Source organism: Mchenga conophoros, linkage group LG19, assembly GCF_057382185.1.
Source record: "Mchenga conophoros isolate Kocher_MC1m ecotype Shallow Benthic linkage group LG19, M_conophoros_male_GT1.1, whole genome shotgun sequence".
In the NCBI taxonomy this organism is placed as follows: Eukaryota; Metazoa; Chordata; class Actinopteri; order Cichliformes; family Cichlidae; genus Mchenga; species Mchenga conophoros.
In genome coordinates this window covers 4576269-4595625 of record NC_140544.1, presented here as the reverse complement: position 1 = coordinate 4595625, position 19357 = coordinate 4576269, and the positions used below count along the sequence as shown (strand labels likewise).

At 39.1% G+C, this 19357-nt stretch overlaps 1 protein-coding gene across 1 annotated transcript in view; it reads left to right on the top strand.

The window, feature by feature from the left end:
• Window positions 1-19357, top strand: part of akap6 (A kinase (PRKA) anchor protein 6) — a 230224-nt gene that overhangs the window by 187958 nt on the left and 22909 nt on the right. The window contains exons 18-19 of the mRNA XM_085258340.1: window positions 14057-14140; window positions 14368-14520. Coding sequence (XP_085114466.1) covers window positions 14057-14140; window positions 14368-14520 — 237 coding nt within the window. The remainder of the gene's footprint in view (window positions 1-14056; window positions 14141-14367; window positions 14521-19357) is intronic.

Here is a 19357-nt window from a genome sequence, read left to right as displayed (position 1 = left end):
GGCTAGTTCTGTTTCAGCTTTTTGTCAAGTTTGGAGGCATTTAGATGCCTGACAGCACTGAATTGTCTTAACAAGCTAAAATGTCTGCACATTGCTGCTAGAAATGCTTTAGTACCTACATCTTTACTGCATTTCAGCTTTTTTGCTGTTTCTTATTTAGAATGATTATTTTGTGTTTGCAACGACTTGGGTGAATTATTAAATTACAAAAAAATATATATTCGGATTGCCTTGGGTTAGAGATAGTGTTGCTGATAGATAGTGTTGAGACATTGCTTCACATTAAAAGTTACTCTTGCTGGCTACGATGCTGAGAAATGCTGCAAAGGCAGGCAGAGATTTTGTTCTCAAACAGAGGACCAATGATCACGTGAATGAGCATTCTTGAAAGATCTCGCAAAGTTTTCTGTTATAAATTGTCTCACCCAGATGCCATTTTTGCCCCTTAAACATTTGCTTCTTTGCTCGATTAGATGTCTCAAATCGGGAGGTTTTAAAGCCTGAATTAATTACTCACTGAATCACTTGAATATATCCATCCTTTCGTTGTATATTTTTGTGAACACCTCTCTCCATAACATGCATAGCCCACCTCCCCTCCCTCAGTGTCTCTCAGGCAGCTAATAGAAGGTGACAGCGAGGCTCTGATATCGATACCTGCTGCATGATGAGGATTAAAGATCCACCGACTCCCTGCCAAGAACACAAGCTGCTGTGTGTTTGTGTGTCCTTTGATTATGCCCGTCTCTGTGTGTTTCTTAGTTGTAGTTCTGTTTGTGTTTATGCCTCGGTTCGGTACGTGTGTGTTTGATTCGCGCGCTTGTTGATGTTTTGAAGAGGTGTTTTCTCGTTAAGAGTTGCTCGTTAGGGGTTGAAGGCGAGCAAACAGGTGAGACGTTACCACGGTAACGGCGTCAACAAACAGATCAGACTTTCATCTTCATCTGCTCAGGAGGAGAAGAAAACACTCGGCTCTTTCATCAGCTAAAGGAATCGAGACAGAGGGAGAATCAAAAACCAGCATAGAGACAGAAGCAGAAGAAAGCTCTGAAGACAAAAGGATGTAGAAAGACACCGGAAAAGTGAGGAAAGCAAGCGAGCGAGAGAGAGACAAGAGCGGTCAGCGGCAAAAGGAAGGAGGATGGAAGAGAAAATCACGGCCACGACAAAGGAGAAGACAATTATCATTTAGTCGCTGTGAAAACCATCAAGAAACAAACTGAAAAAGAGGCGATGATGGCCATAGAGAGGAAGAGCCAGTGAAGAGTAATGAAGACAGAGGAAGAACAGAACAGGAGATTAATTGACACATTTTATTGTCATGTAGAGTTTGAACTTTTCATAACCAACCAGGTATTTATTTAAGGACACCGCAGTCTGATATCTTTCCTCCATTATACAGCCGAGGAGACCTTGAAAAGCAGGGTGTATTTAAAATAAGGTACTCAGTAATTACTACATATTAAAAAACGTATATGTGTCGGATTGCTGAATGACAGAGACACTTTCTGACACTAGTAGTGTTCATCACATCGCTGCTGTCGAACAATTAAAACATGACAGATCAACACTGACTGCTGAATAAATAAATACCAACTTGCATTTTTGCTTAAAGCACAAATAAAGAAATATAAGAACCTTGCAACAGTTTATGTTCTGATCTGTTCTGCTTGTTCCTTCAGTTCATGGTATACACTACGGTTTGTGAGCCTCTGATACTCTGAGTCCAGTCTGCAGGGTTTACTGAAGTTGACAGACATTGTGGATCATCACTTTCCACTCATCGTATTTTTTGAAGACAATAAAGTGACAGAAAAAAAACAATGCTTAAATATGGGAAAGGTAATGAACCCCAAGTTGAAAGCAGCTATATAAGATTCAGTCCCATGACCATTTAAGCCTAACATGCCTTCCAGTATTCAGATGTTTGACTGACTCCATCCCGCAACATTTATTTCACTAATCCGTGACAAAAAGCTGAAAGGGCTCCAGAGACACAAGTAAGGTGATCGAGAAAGAGACAGAGACACGAGGCAAACCAATTTAAATCTGCTATAACAGCAACATATAAAAGTGCATGCAGACAAGACAGGGTGAAAGGCAAAGGTGGGAAAGACAAAAGGTTAGGATGAGGAAGAAAAGAGAACACTGGAACACCTCAGTGGTCAGGTGGAGGAAAATGGAAAGTGTTGGCAACACTAGCACAGAGCGACAGAACAGCATCTAAAGAGAGATGCAGGAAGAAAGGAAGAAAAAGCGAAAAGAGAGAAAGTTGGATAGATGAATATACAGGGAAATACAGAGAGACAGAAGCAGATTGGATTTTATTGATAGAAACGTTTTAACTGGCCGCGGTGCGTTCTCCCTGCTGCATTAGTGAGAACAGTAAATGCTTTCACTCACAAAGACTTCATATATCCTCCATTTGTTTACTGCTGCTGAATATTTTAAGAGTAAAGCTTTCATCCCTAAAATGTCGCCGCATGTCGAGCGGGCAAAGGGACTTCAGATAATAACTTACAATAATAAGACCTGATGATGTCAGCAGTAATCCATTTTGACTTTCACGTGAAGGCTCCAGAGCTTTCTGTCACAGAGGTGTTTTTTAAAACTTTCCTTTAATCAAACACTCACTCAGTATTTTATCTCCAGCCTCATGTCAGGGTTACTGCATGTTGTAGGTAGGCTTGCCACATATTGGGACTTTCAGAATTAGACTGCATATCATTTTTATCACCATGTTTTTAGCTTGCAACATATCTTTATGTACGGATAGAGAAGACTGCCTGCACTCAGAATAACAACATAATGTTGATTTCAGCATGTGAGCATGAATACTGCCAAACAATTACTGGTTATTTAAAGTCTGTATTTGTGATCCAGCCAATTAAAATAAAGGCTTCATTTATAATCCAATATTCTGTCTAGCAGACCAATCTAACCCAATTACCAATTACAGGTTTTAAACTAGAGACTTTCTTGCGATGGATGAAATCTGTCCACAGGCAGACAAACATTTGTCAGCCTATGAATGTGACTTGTTCATTTCACAGCCTCAATGCTAGTCTTTTGGCTGCTTCCATGTTGGGGTTCTTCAAAGCCCTGAATGACCATGAATGTTGGGAGAGAAGGTGGAAAACCAGTGCTAGCTAGGTTAGAACACACAAACATCTAATGGGTTGAGTTGTTTGTGACTGGCTGATTACAGCGCTAACGCACTGTGGTAGTGTCGTCCACTATTACCACAGGTGAGTGTCATATCTCCAGCTTTGTTTACTCTGTGTACTAATTACTGTGGGACTAATTCATCTGGTGACTTTAATGATGTCTTTGTTAAATTGTCCTTTCAGAGATTGTTGGTTTGAACACAGAAGATAAGACAAAGTATCCTGAATATCTGGATGAGTTTATTACTTGGTGTGATGCTAGTTTTCTTAAATTAAACACCAAGGTAACCAAAGAAACATATTTTGATGTAGCATTGGTAGTGTTGGGTGGTGACTGTATTCAAGTTGTAAATCCATATAAATATTTAGATACAGTTTTAGATACAATTGATGAAAACCTGACTTGGACTCAAACACCACTGTCATTTATGTAATGGTAATACTTAATGCAGAAGCCGAGACAGTTTGATGTGGATAAGCGGACAGCATACAGTGTTTTATTTAATGTTCATTTGCAGAAAGTATCCCAACTTTTTGTTTTATTGCCTGGTGTTTTTCACTTTCAGTAATCAGTAAGAGCAAACTCAGTAGGATTGTTAACATGGATGGTAAGATTGCAGGTCAGCAATAATGCAGTATGACCCAACTTTGAGAGTCACAAGTGGTGGAAAAAGGGTGAGATATCTTCAGTGATATAGTACACCTTCTTCATGGTGAATACCTCTGACCTTCCTTGGGTTGGAGGGAACAGCCCATCTTTTGCCCAGAGGTCTTCTTTATCTTGTGGTATAACTCTGCTGAACAAATCCAGCTGTAAATGATATGATGTGGTATGATAGGGGTGTCACGCGCACATAGTTTTGACTTTTGGCACTGTGGCACTTTCTTCTTGTGTAATTGAGATATCTTTATTGTGGATATATTTGTCAGACCATCGCCATCGGCACAAATGGAATTTCTGAAAGAACAATAAGTAAATCTAAATCTAATCTAAAAGCTCCATAAACTATACAGGTACAATGCACAGATACAGATATCTGCTAAAAAATGCTGAGAAAAAATACAGAAAATACTAGAAGTTCTGTCATCTGGATGAGGTGTAGCTCCCAGCTCGTCATATTGTTTGTCAGATAATTCCATTAAAATTGCTTCAAAAGTCACCAGGAAAACGCTGTAGAGAATTCCAGTTGATTTAGATGTTTTAATTTTTTTGTTTTAACAGGATCAAATTAGATTGAATTGATGGAAAAAAATTCCCCCATGCAGTTGTTATGTATGGATGAATTAGCTACAGTGCTAGTTTATATCAGGCTGTAAAGATGTTATTTTAATGGCTAAATATGAGCATTTTAAGCATTTGAAGAAAGCATTAGAGGAGATGCAGTTCATATCAACTGTGCAATGCTTTCACTTTTTTAGCCCCATAGCCCCGCTGCTTGAGCACTTCCAACCTTGGCTGGCATCTTCAGGATCACATTTTAACTCGTTAAGATCTGATGAGACTGATCCTGCTGTGATGGGGTCCAACATCCTGACAAACACACACACACAGGCAAATAGATTTGCACTTTCAGGGGAAACATTACCAGCCATACAGTTGAACTCTTGTTAAACTGTTATTTTTAATATGTTTTCTATTCATTGTAGTGGTTATGATGATCATAAACAGTGATGGACACTGATGAACTGTAAGCAGTAATCTCTGCAAATCTATCACTCTTTTTGGATAGGAGCAATATGAAATCATACAACTATCTGACCTTTGATCTCTGTCCTTATCATGAGAGATGTCAGAGTAAAAACCCAAACTTTGGCGTCAAGCTCTCACATTGTCAGTGAGTATTAATTTAATATTTTAATGCACATGGGTTTCCAGGTTTTGCTGTAAATTTGACAAACACAGCGGTAAAGTGAGTGGGAGAGGTACGTTTTACTTTATTGTCTGCTTCCATTTTCAGTGAATTGCTCTAAAAGCCCTTAATGAATCCTGCTGTCTTTCAGAGCCCTATATGTGCTGTTAAAAAACAGTGAGCCTGAAACAGATGGATTCTGAGTCACTGGAAGTATTACATCGAGTCTCATTCCATAATGTGGTGTGACCCATTTGGAGAAATCTTATAAGGTGATATAGTGCATATTAGTTAAGCAACTTCACGTGTGTTTTAAAGGAAAGACAATCACAGAGTTCACTGAGGAGTAGTTGGAAACATAAAAACCTTTAATTCAGGTTAAAAGCCCTCCCAATAACCAGATACAGTTGTTTCTCCATACAGAAATGATGTGAAGGACAATAATGTCTAACCTGGTTTTAATAGTCAGCTGTGTTACCTGATACAAATACAGCCACTCAGAATTGCCACTTTCAGCCAGAGGACTGCCGGCTGACTGTTAACTGACAATCAGATGTCAGCTGAATGTCAGTCACTGGGAGTCCCCCTTTCTTCTCTTGGGGCGTATCGACTTTTCCCCATAAATACACCCTGTTCACCCAATTGAAGAGTGTAACCAGGAGATGGTGTTTGTTTTCTTTAAAAAAAAAAACCTCTTACTTAAAAAAGTACAAACTAGCACTGAAGGTAATACAAGGTAAACTTAATTAAACATTTTGAAACAAGAAAAGTCACCCTGTAAATTAAAAGAAACTAAACTGAATTAAAAACAAAATGTCAAAATGAACTAATTAGAAAATACAAAACTACGGTGACTGTGGTCGCCTCACAGCAACAACGTTCCCTGCTTTTTGTTAACTAAAATGTTTTTCAGATCTACTTTTTAGTTTAGTTTGAGTTAACGTTAATGACATTAGAAGTGATGTTGTACGGCACTGGGAACAAGTTTTTATATTTAAATATTGTCTGCTGATATTGATCAGTGTACCTGAGATGTTTTGTCCCTTTCTGATTACAACCATTGCACAATCAAATAAAATGTCAAATGTTGTCTTAAAAAATAATTCTTAACTTTGGCCATTTTTAACATTTTGTGACAATTTTGACATCTTGTACTTCGGGAGGTAAGAGATGATGGAGCTGATCCAACAAAACCGAAACACTGCCCACTCTAAACCAATACATGATCCAAGATGTTTTAACCCTACTTCTTGATGTTTATTCCGTCCACTGGTATTAACCAAAACTCCAGAACAATAATCTAACTTCTCGTAAAAAAAAAAAATCTAGCAAGGTTGTGGATTTGTTCTGCAACCATGTACACTGATTCTCCAGTCCCGACCAACACACCAGGATAGATGTTTCCTATCCTTGTTTCAGCCTCCAAACCCTGAAGGACAGGCTTTCTGCATAATGACGTCTGTCAAGGTGCTCTTCAACGAACCGACGGAGCCGAGTGTGCTTGCTCTGTAACGTTAGTCTTTGTATGAATTCAATTAGACATATAGACGAAATGAAACTGTAACAAAGATGAAGAGAGACAAAGAAGAGGATGAGAAAGAGGGAGGAGAAAGAAGAAGACAAATGTCAGATGAGGAGAGAGAGTTGAAGAGAAAAGAGGAGAAAGATGGGAAAGAGTATGCAAACAACAAAGTTTGGGTAGCTTTAGGCGGTATTAGCAGCAGCAGAGGGAATATGTGTGTGGGAACAAATTGTCGACAGGAATTCATTAGGCTCGTTGTGCGATAACGAGTGCTTGTGGTTTTAATTGACTTAATCAACAAATAGAATTAATCAGAGATTTCTAATTAATGGTAATTGATTGAAATATCCGCTGGGTCACCACGCAAGCAGCCAAAATTCTCCTTCCCTCTCTCTGTGCATCGCTCTCTTCATTTCTGTCTCAGAATCCTTTACAGTTTGCCCTTGTCTGCTCTCCGCGTTGTCTCTCATTTGTTTTTCTTGTTCATTATGCCTTTATGTAGTTGTCTTTCTTTTTTTATTACATTTTCTTTTTGTTCTTTCTATTTCTGGTTACCCTTGCTGTGGCTATCTGACTTTGTTTTCTTTCCTTTGTTTTTTTTTAACTGGTGATCTTCACGTTTGGTGTTTTACACAACATTTACTTTGAATTAGATCGGGTCAGCACAGTGGTTAGCACTGTTGCCTCACAGCAAGAAGGTCTTGAGAGTCTCCGGGTCGTCCGGCTTGCTCCCACGGTCCAAAGACATGCAGTTACTAGGAATAGGTTAATAGGAAACTCTAAATTGCCCATAGGTGTGAATGTGAGTGCGACTGGTTGTCTGTGTCTATGTGTTAGCCCTGCGACAGACTGGCGACCTGTCCAGGGTGTACCCTGCCTCTCACCCTAAGACAGCCGGGATAGACTCCAGCCCCCAAAGATAAGCGGTAGAGAATGGGTGGATGGATAGATTGCATGACCAACAGTTTGAACACTTGTTTCTTCGGGTGCTGATGAGAAATAATCCAGTAAGTTTGAGAAGTCCACAAGTTCGAGTTTATTAATGTTTCTCGGTGTTCACATCACAGTTGATCTCATCCGTCCCTCCGTATTTGTCAGGCTGTAGTAATTTTATGGCAAACAGCAAAATACAAAAAACGCTCGGGTATTGAAAGACACTGTTAAATATGTCATTAGATTTACTGTCTAGTATTCAAAACAGGTTTTCCGATAGACAGTGTATGTATTGTTTTATATAGGTTCAGTTCTGTTGCTTATTGTTTTGAAGAGATTTTTTGGTGTAACCTTCATTTGTGAAATCGCAGAAAAGGATTTGGTGGAAAAGCCTCAACACTAATGAATCCTGTTTATTTTAATCCAAGAATGATGGCTTTTTAAAGACTCTATATTCAGAAAATGACACATCTTACCCACTTCTATTCTTATGTCTCTGTCTCACCTCTGTTTCAAAGTGCTTTCCACTCGTGAAACACTGACATAGCAACCACAGTAACAACCTCCACTCTCCTCTCTCTGTCTTTTGCTTTTTCTCCCTCTCTCACACCTCCCTGCATCCCTCTCCTCACGGCAGGTCTTGGTAATTAGATTGTGGAGATGAGGAGGTGGCGGAGAGTTAAGAGGATTTTGTTTTTAGGAGAAGGAGATTTAAAGAATGAGAGAGATAGAGCAGGATGGAGTAGGGGAGAGTGAGAGATCAAGCTTGAGAAAGCCAAGGAGTGAGAGAGGAAGAGGGTGAAGGGGGAATTATAGAAAGAGGAGAGCAGATCCTTTTCCTTTTGTTTATCGTGAGCCGGTCACTCTTCCTGAAAGAAAGTGTTGAGTGACAGAGATACAGGAAGGGAGGGAGAGAGAGACAGAGAGAAAGCAAATGAGGAGATAGTGAAATCATTTGTCTTTTGAGTGTCTCTTCTGCTGGTCAGCTTTGAATATGACAATCTGGAGAGATCTACACAAGCCATTAACAGCTTTTCTTGGTCTGACGCTCGAGATGGCTGTGAAATGGACAATTCCCGATCAGATGCTGAAGGACCACAACCTGTTCAACACGAAGGACTTAGAGGTTCCTCTGAAACCTCATGAATTCTTCTCTTTGGCAACCTGGACGAGCCAGAAGCCTCGCCAAGGATGCTAATTTTATCCACTTATTTTCTAAATCTGTTTTCTCATTTCTAATTAGGTCTTGTGTTGGTGAAGTACTCATTAAATCAAGAGTGTCTCTTTTGCTCCATTTGAACCATAACAGTCTCATACAGTGCCAGCACTGGTGTTGACACACTTCATCTTATGCTCACCCACAAGTAAGATTTCCTGATACTTAAAATGCTTTCACACCGGACATGTTTGGTGTATGTTAAACAAACTCCAGTATATATTCTTGTATAGGACAAATAACTCAACTGGAAGAGATTTCTTTGGGCAATTTTACATTTTACAGAATTGCCGGGCCAATTCTGCCCCCAGGGCCTTATATTTGACACCCTTGATCTATGTCCTTCAACTTAAACTGATTAAAAGGCGTATGTTTTGAATATAATATAGTGTGTTTTGAAATTTTAAAGCTTTATCACCAGTTTAGGTAAACTAGTTTACCTTTCTGAGGCCAGCATGTGAACAATTAGTGGTGCTGACTCACATCCTAGCAGCTTCACACTTGGCCACAAATCGTCATTAAAAGTCCCATTTAAAAAAAAAGAGGCAAAAAAAGGGGCAACAACTGGACACACTCAACACTGATTTCCTGGTCTAACTTGTGACAGTTATGGAAAAGCAGATCAACAGAATCACAAAGTTTTTTGCAAATGGCACAACAGGAGACCGAAGCAATGTAGGAGCTTTAACTTGATATCATAGGCGTATCTACTATAATCTCAATGACTTCAACCACAAGACTGAGGTCAGAGGTCAAGTTTTCTGAAAGTCTTGTGACTGCAATCACTGAAGAAGGAAGTCGCGTAGGATTTTCAAATTAGTGCCGTAGGTTCATCTGCTAAAAATCTTGGATGAGTTCAAATCTCACTGACCTTGACCTAAAGGTCATAGGTCCATGATCAGGTTTTCTTAAAATCATGTGAATGCGAAAACTTAAGGTGGCGATGTAGGATTTTTAAATTGATACCACAGGTGCTTCTACCAAAAATCGTAGACGAGCTCGAATCTCAGTGACCTCGACCTCAAGGTCAGCGTAAGTTTTCTGAAAATCTTGTGAATGTGATAACTTGAGAAAAAGGCAAAGTTTTTGAAATTGATACCATAGGCATGTTTACTAAAAGGCTGAGGGGTATCACCATAGAGTCATCATTTCCCAAAAGAGCAAATTTCCTGCCTTTGTTTACAATTACCTTTGTTTTGTCTTTTCTATTCCCTCACTAGTCTCACTAGTCTTTTCTCTCAGTCTTCACGCTTTTGCACATTTCCCTCGTTTTTACCTTCACCTCTTTGTCGACCTATCTCACACTTGCTTTTGGCTTTTCTGTCCATCTCAACCTCCCCTCTACATTCTCCATCCCTTTCTCCGCAGCCACTCTATGGCTTCCCATGTATTTTTGAAGAAAAGCTTTTTAGCAAATATTTGTCCAACTGTGTCTGTAGAGCCCTCTGAGTCAATACGGACCCAGCCAGGCTAGACCGGTCCAGAGAAAAAGAGAGTGAGAGAGGGGGGGATCAGTGCATAAAAACCAGCAGTGCAGAAACAATAGAAACTTAGGAATCTCTCTTTTTTTCCTTTCTGTATGGAAATGAATTCACAAAGAACAGAGTTTTGCTCTGTAAAGCTTACCAATCTGCGAGCATAACACTTGTGACTTTCACAAGTAATGCAACTGTTGGTATACCGCTCATATCCATGTTAATGTGTTTTTAAAGGTGTTTTTAATATAGACAAAAAGAGTAAACTCCCTTTGTGAAAACACATAACCTTTACCATAAATTCTCTCAAAGAGAAGTTTGTTGCACTTGCACTGACAAACAGTGAAGTTGTGTCTATTTTTCCTGGTACCCACATATAGTTTTCCTCTACATGAAGTCATGTTTTTCTTGAGACATTTACTTAATTTCATGTCATGCTGGGAGGAAAGGGCTTATTTTAGTTAGGTTTTTTTTCTTAGTTTTTGGATCATTATATTGTTGTGTTTAACAAAAGCAGATCGCACTCACATTAGTCCTGCCTACAAGGCTCTTCATCATTTAATTAACAAGGCAAATATTCTTAAAGTATTATAGAACCAAGCAGCTAACACTGTTGGAGACTGCATCAGTGCTCTGTTGGTAACTACACCAACGTCCCCCAAATGTTTTCAAACAGATTTTTAGTTATCTCAATTAATACACACTTTAGCAGCTATTCATTTCTTTATACTTAGCAACTGTTAGCTAACAGTTTATCTATACTGTGCTATCTATTGTTAAACAGGTCTTTTAATCTCAGATTATCACGTTTTTGGAGCATTTTCTGCTAAACACCCACCAGTTTCCCATTTTCGAGATGTACTCTATCTACTATTTCCAGACTGATAATTCAGGTTAAGTTTAAATAATACTAAAAGGCATTGAAAATTCAAGAAATGCTGAAGTGGTGCCCTGAAGGGTGGGACAAGGTATAAAAAGTGTTCTAATTTCTACATTGTGCAACTGAAATGCATGCAAATGAATTTTAAAGTCTTTTGAAATTTAATCATGTCTGATTTTTTTTTATTTAGAATTTTACATTAAGAAGCAGAGGGGGAACAAAGTGTTTCCCCAAACTTTATGGGGGGCATGATATATGAAAATGCTACATTGTTCCATGTTTAAGACCTCCAGGACAATGTGCATGGTTACAATGTGGTTCTCGAAAACAAAATATTTGCATAGATTTAACTAAATAATTTTCTTTTCATTATAATTCTCCAGAATTTGCTTCTATTCAGATTAGACAGTCCACTAATATTTTTGGTTTTGGGTTACAACTTAACATATTTGCTCAACCCAGCATGAAAGTTGAATCAAACTAGTATAGTCGAATTTAATGTTAAAAAGTATTCTACATATTTAGTTTTTCATCTGGGATGTGAAAGTTTTAGTCAGATATGAGATGACAAAGCAGAAGGCCCACTGTGATTTGAAATGGTGCTTTTACAAAAACTATTTACAATTTCCTGTTCTGAACTTTAGCTAGCAGCTGTATTTCAACTTTTAATCAGTTATGTTTGTCTTTACTGAGTCTTACTCTTGGCCTGATATGTCAGCCGTCAATTGTATTTAATATCAATTTTTTAAATTTAATAATGAATTCACACTTTTCCCATAGCGCTATTCTTCTGTAGCAGTACCCTCACGAGACATTTGTTTCCCTAGTTGAAAACCCCTGGTCTGTACTATAATGGTTTATCCATGGTTCTGCTGTGCACTAGACACTTATCAGAAGCCTAATAAAAGAAACTAGATTTAAAGTCTATTACTAAACCTTAGGGCACAGTTACATTGGGATATACAGTGAATCATTACACAGTCTTTGTACATGACTGTATTGATTAAGTATTGAAGCAAATGAGTTTGCAAGACACGGTTGAGTAGACAGCTCAAAAATGGGTCTGTTAGCCTGTTAAATTTGTTTGTGGATGGCAATAAGTTGTACACCTGTCGTAATCCATCAGGAAGCACACAGCTGGTTTTCTGTGGAGCAGAAAGATCTTGCATCAGCACCGAAGCAAACGGATGGACTGGTCTTCACTGCCCAACGAGTGATATAGAGAAGTTTCTCACATGCTAAAAAGCTCATTTTGAAAACATTTCTCAATCAGCATATTTGGTTTTCAAAGTGTTGTTCCAGCCCCAATCTAGTTTAATACGTCTTCCTGTGCTTCCTCCGTGCTGTCTGCTGCACTTATTTGGCGCGGAACGAGTATCACTCAGTCGTTTCATTGTTTAGAGCCTCCTCCCTCAATGTAATACACACCTCCTGTTTGGAATAAATTTATCTGCCACCCCACAGACACACACGCGAACACACACTTGGCTTGTCCTCTTGATCCTGTCTGCTGTATTCTGCATCCCCATCTTCTGTTTAGACAACCAGGCAAGCCACAAATATGCTAAACTGAAGAGAGCGGGAAAGAGGAGATGAAAGACGGGAGAAGAAGTGTTGAGTGTGTGTGAGAAAGAGGCAAAGTGTGAATGTGTGCGCACGCAAGAAAGAGAGAGCGAGAGAGAGTTAGAGGGAGAGAGAGAATCCCATTTCATTGTAATAGTGTTTAATATTTATTGGAAAAATGTAAAGAAAATGTAAAGGAAGTGCTTTTCAGCGAGCAGGCAGGATTAGCATAAATAGTTTGGGGCTTGGACGTGCTTGGTCCCTGCCGCAGAGGAGTAAGGCTGTCCCCTCTATTCGCTGTCTCACACACAGAAATATATGCATATGTTTGCACATACACCCACTGCTACACAAACTTTATGCACAAGCCTGCACGAGTAAACACTGAAACATGCAAACACACACACACACTGACCTTTGAGTGTGGAAACTCATCAGCATATAGTGATTTATAATAGGCACTGCCAATCCTTGTTTCTTTTTTTTCCTCTTTTTTTGCATTTATTAGACAGAAGCCGGGAGGAAGCAGAGAGGGGGAATATTGGCTGTTGTCATTTATTTTATGCACTGTTGCTGCTGATCAAGGATCTGTGTGCTGAATTTGACTTTATGCTAATAAACTGCAATGAATGACCAGAATTTAACTACAGTGAAGTGCAGCAAATGTAGGTCTTCTTTCTTGATCTTTTATTGTTAGAGAAATGAATAATTCTGGTTTATTTAATGTTTAGGGTGTTGTTTTCATAATCGTGTCCATAATTTCTCCCTGTGTTAGTATTAATGAAAATTCGGGACATTGGTAACATTGTACAAGAAAGATGGAGGGATTAGGGGCAATGACAGTAAGTCTGTAAAAGAAACCAACAGTTTATGATCATTTAAACCAGAAAAGTACAGCTAATTATCCTGAGCAGTACATTGAGTCGAGCCTCGTTGAAGCACATAAATTGTACTTTACGTGCTTCTTGACATACTTTTAACCATAAACATATTACAGTAAAGTAAGAAGTACTAACAAAAAAATGTAAATAAATATATATGTATTTAAATATATTTATTTAAATAAATAAATAATTAAGAGAGCATAGTGTTGCATGAAAGAGGACGCATATGATTTGTCTTTTTCTTTTGGCAGGAATCTTTAGGGGTTGTCAGAGCAACTCAGACTTTTTGAAATCTAAAAAAGTAGCAGGAAAAAAATTGAATATTTTTGGTATGGGACTTTTTTGTATCCAAAAACCAAACCAATTTAAGGTTTGAAGTTGGAATTTAAAATTTTTTAAAGGAAATGGGGAGCTTAGCTAACGTGAAACAAACCACAATATGATTTTTCAACCTCTACAAGAAGTTTGAACTAATGAGCTGACGCTCAGCATTTCTTGTTGTTGTGCAAATGAGCTGCTTTTCTGACCTCACTCTCCTCGTCTTTCTCTTCCATGTTGCCATCCAGCCCCTGTGTTCGGACATTCAAGCCCGACGGCGTGGGGTCTCCTCTGTTCTGAAACTGTGCCAGAAGCTGCTACAACAGAGCCAGGTGGGTAAAGGAAAACACAACTTAGATGATGGAAAGTTGGCTGCCAATGTAAAAGAACTGTGGATTCACCTCACCAGCAAAAGACACGAGTTATATATAACTCACAAAATATACTTTAGAAATGTTAAATTTTATATTTATAATTTTTAGACTTTTGAAACCCTGAGAAGAATAAATTCTGTTGTCAATTCTTACAATAAATCGATCTAATCCCCACCCTAAAACAGTCGGGCCCCATGGCTGAGGTGGGCCCTGATGCGGAGCAGCACAGAGAGGCCCTGCAGCTGCTGTCTATCAACCTAGAGAGAAGGTGGGAAGCGATCGTGATGCAGGCGCTGCAGTGGCAGAACAGACTGAAGAGAGAGCTGGGAGAGCAGCAGGTTAGAGCGCTCTGACATTTACACTTTACATCCTTCATTCTACACTGCAGGCAGTCAGCTGACGCGCTGTTACACTCAGTGAGCATGTCAGCGTTTGATTTGATGCTAAAATGTGCCGTGAAAGACAGATGGTGCCGCGATTGAAGCCGCGGTGTTTTGGTTATGGAATAATTTTTATAACCCGAGACAGTGTCATAATATTTTGTGAAATAAGCATCAACTCCTGAACAAAGCTGTTTTTATTTTTTCCTTAGGTAACCCCCCCCCCCCCCCCCCCCCACATGCACACACACACAAACACATGCACACGCACACACTCCTCCTCCTCCCGTGTCAAACATACGCACACTCCAACCCCCCCAGGCAAAACTGTGGAACAAAATGAATGTTATTAAGGTGTCTAACAGTTTGGCTGTGGTTAGATAACAACATTTTCTCTAAGGCTCTGTGTAGAAGTAAAATGAAAGACGCACTAAGGAGGATTTCAGTGCCTGGACTGGAGTTTGTGATCAACTTTTAAAAATAAGTCACAATTTCTGATGGCTTTCACAGATCCCGCGCTAGTTTTGAAAAAAATATAGATTATCGTAACCTTTTTCTTTTAATTTCATACTCTGTGACAATTCTGGCAAACATCTGTTTTTGCTTCTTTGACTGGTGGATTTCCCTCACGATTCGAGCCATGTTTTTTTTTTGCTATACTGATAACTCACTGCTATTAAATTGCAACAAAACTCAATTTTTCAGAATTTTCTCATTTTCTTTCTTCAGTCTTTTATTTCTCTCGTTCTACTTAAGATAATTTGAAATGTGCATAACCAAAACACAAGATTATTTGAATTGACACATATTTCAGTTATGTTACAGTAACTCACATTGATGAGCTGTTACTGTCGCATGTGCCTGATGCCCACCTACCACTTCTGGGTATTTCGAGTAGGCAGTCAAATGAAGTTTCTCTTATATTTTTGGGGTGGTTGTAGCTCAGGAGGTAGAGCAGGTCATCTAAATGGTAAATGGACTCATTCTATATAGCGCTTTTCTACTCTCTCAGAGTACTCAAAGCGCTTTATACAAAATGCGACATTGACCCAATCACACAAACACTTTCTTCTAAACTTTGAGTGCTTCCTAACTACATTCATACATTCACACACATTCATACTCCGATGGATGCATCGGAGAGCAATTTGGGGTTAGTGGTTCGATCCGTGGCTCCTCCAGTCTGCATGTCAAATAATCTTGGACAAGATACTAACCCCAAGTTGCTCTCCGATGCTCTAGTAAGCAAAAGGTTAAAAGGTACTTTTTCTGTCCCACTGTCGCCAAGTGTTTGCTTACAGGTCGGGGTTTTCTCTGTATTATTGTAAAACACCTTGAGGCAACTGCTGATGTGATTAGGAACTTTGTAAATAAAATCTAATTGAGTCTGAGTAAGAAATCATTTTGCTTGAAAATTTAGTTTTGTCTTTCACTGTAGTCAAACAAAACTTAAGATTTGGGACAAAGTTTAATGAACGTGGTAGTTTTTCTGGCTACTAACTCAGCTTAAAGTTGTTTTCAAAATCTTAGAATTTAAAAAAAAAATTTATGCCCAGGAAAACTTGTTGTGAATTATTAAACTTATATAACAGATTATACATAATGTTCTCTATGGGTTGTCAGTATATCATTAGTAAAAGGTTTCTTAAGATCTAAAGATGCCCATGTTGTCTGCAGAGGGTTTATTCTCAGGCCTTGTAATTTTACTCAGAAAATAGCATTATTTTTGTGTTTTTTACTAATTAATGTCTTAACAAGAAAAGCTAAGTCTCATCAGAACCTGACTAGAGGAAAGGTCAGAGGATTACTAAATCATTAGGAATATAGGTGGTGGAGATATGTTATCCCAGAAACTACCCCACCAAATTTCATGAAACTGGAGTAAAGAAGTGGAGCACAGGCAACGAAGACTTTGTTGACTTTTTTTTAACATGTTAAGTTACTTTTTGAAATCCCCTGTAGTCTACAGGATGTAACAATGGTCTGTACTGAACAAAACTATCCCCACCCTGAAGCCGAGCCACTATGAGAGGCAAAAGTCTCTGTGGATATCCTGCATTTTAAAAGTCTGCCTATGCTGAACCTTTATGTGCCAAGTCCATTCTATATCAGCGAAGCCTTCCTGAAGCTTCCAGTTGATAAAAGCTAATCTGTTAGTTTTCCAGTGTGATCAATGTCATGGAAGCAATGTTTCATCTGACACCTGCTCGACAAACAAAAGAAACAAATGAGATTTTAACACTTTGACAGTTTGCATATTAGAAAACCACGCATGTCTGGCACCATGACGGCACATCGGCAAAAAGAAATCTGTAGCTGATGATGCGTTTCAGGTTCCATGTTTCAAGTGCTCACTTATCACAGCGATGGTTTAACGCTGCAGTATGACAGCTCAGCACATGGGCATCTTGTCTGAGGAAGCAGCTTGTGCCATTGGTGTTCAGCGAAAATTCATTCATGAGGGAGCCGTCCACAGCTGAGCTGCTTGGGCAGATCAAAAAGCTGAGTGCTTTCTTCAGCTGAAGGCAGGGAGCTACAGCAGAATGGAAGCGTTATGGATCTCTAATAGTGATGAATATAGAGGCAGAAGGAGGGGGGCATTTGGATACAAGGTGAAGGGTTTGGCAGGGAGACACATGCACAGTCACACTTACGTAAGCATAAAAAGCTGTTAAGCTTCAAGCACTATTGTGTTAGACTAGTGCTTGCAAGCAGAAACACAAAGTGTCGTGCCAATGTGAAGGGAACGTACAGTGGGGAAAATAACTGACAGATATTCATGTGCTAACAGCTCAGAAAAAATAGGAAGAGAAGGAAGGTGAAAGTAAAGGAGGGGAGGGGAAAAGGAGAGGAGGTCAGGAGTGTGTAGGAGGACAGAGAGACCACACCGTGTCACACCTTTGGTTTAGAATTTAAGCACAAACTAAGTGAAACCTTCTGGGGCCAAGCAGGAAGGGCACTCTTTAGACTTCCATGTTAAAATGACCAATTAAAAAACATTAAAAAGCTTGTAGAAAACAACCATTTGGTTCTTTATGGACGTTTTTCTGCCTTCATAGCAACTGAATCCTCACAACCAGCCAGGTATGCCTGGAGGTTTCTTCCTCCTGCAGAACAGGGAGTTTTTCCTTCTCACTGTCACCAAGCTTGCTCACAGGGAGCGCTGTGGTTGTTGGGGTTTTCTCTGTATAATTGTAAGGTTGTGATTTGGCACAAACATATATAAACAAAATTTAATCAAACTGAACTGAACAAAAACAAACAAACTTCCATGTGGATACTATAAAGGTATAGCACTAGAGCTCCCGTTTTAACGGCACAGTGGTTAGCACTGTTGCCTCACAGCATGAAGGTCCTGAGTTCAATTCCACCATCAGGCCAGGGTCTTTCACGGTGTTTTTGTGGGTACTCCAGCTTCCTCCTAATGTCCAAAGACATGCAGTTAGTGGGGTTATATGTGGTCATAAATATTTTGTACTTGTAAAAAAGATTTGTATGTGTAAAAAAGATTTGTGTGTGCGTAAAAAGGATTTGTATGTGTAAAAAAGATTTGTGTGTGGACTTAGGAAAAAAACCCTGCAAGTTACAAGTACGGATTTTGACCCTATTTTTCTTCCTTTCATCTGATTGGTCAATGTCATGTCAATCACAAATGTAACAATCCAATCAGAGAACAGATGGGTTTGGCTGTCGGAGGGGCGCTTTTTTGAACTGCAGGTCCTTGAAGGGTGATACAGTTTGAAGCTGGAGGATCTCTATATAAATATCCGATAGCAGCTAGGTCCCCTAACTTTCAGTAGCTGTTGAAAGGAAAAAGTTGTGGTATATCAGTGGTTAGAAATACCATTATTACTTTAGGATTAGTTTAACACAAAGTCAGGGCTGACCCGGGACCATTGCTGTGAGTCACAGTGCACAGCATAAAAGTCCTTTCACATCGGACGCAGGATGTGCTGCTAATGCTAACTGCTAACTAAAAGCAAAGGATCCAGAATTTGTTGCGCTGGCTGCTGGGCTCTGTGGGTTTTTGCAGCAGCGCTACCTGTACTAGATGCACACACAAATCTTTTTTACACATACAAATCTTTTTTACGCACACACGTACAAAATATTTATGACCACATTTTGAGCCCATAGGGTTAGGTTAATTAAAACACTAGGTGCAAATGGTTATCTATGTCTTAGACCTGCGACACACTTTTGACCTGTCCAGGGTGTACCCTGCCTCTTGCTGTAAGACAGCCGGGATAGGCCCCAGCGACCCTGAAAAGGATAAGTGCAATCAAATGGATGGACTTTTCAAATCATTTAACTCTTTCCTAAAATGTTCTTATTCATCATTTACTAAGTGTGGTATAAAAACAAACAAAGAATAAATAAATAAATACCATTCCATAAAATCAGTCTAAAAATGTGATACTTTCTTTCTACAGAAATAAAAATATGCCTCTTTAAACACCAGTGACCATTTAATAAGGTCACTCTTTCAAAGATATTCTGACCTTTGATGATAAATATGCCAAAAATCTGAGAGATGTATTGATTGGAGCTGACTTTACCTTGCCACGTGGGAATTTCCCATGTTTAAACTGTACCCAGTGCAGCACTCTGATCTGTGGGGATACTGTGGAATTCAAAACAAAATCTCTTGCAGAACCATCATGTCTATTTCAATCTATAGAACATATATTTTTCTTGTCACTTTTAACGATCTTATAATTTATCTAATAGATAGTTTATGCATTGTTCTTATAGAATTTTCCTTTGACTGTTGTCAGTTACATGTTGTAATATG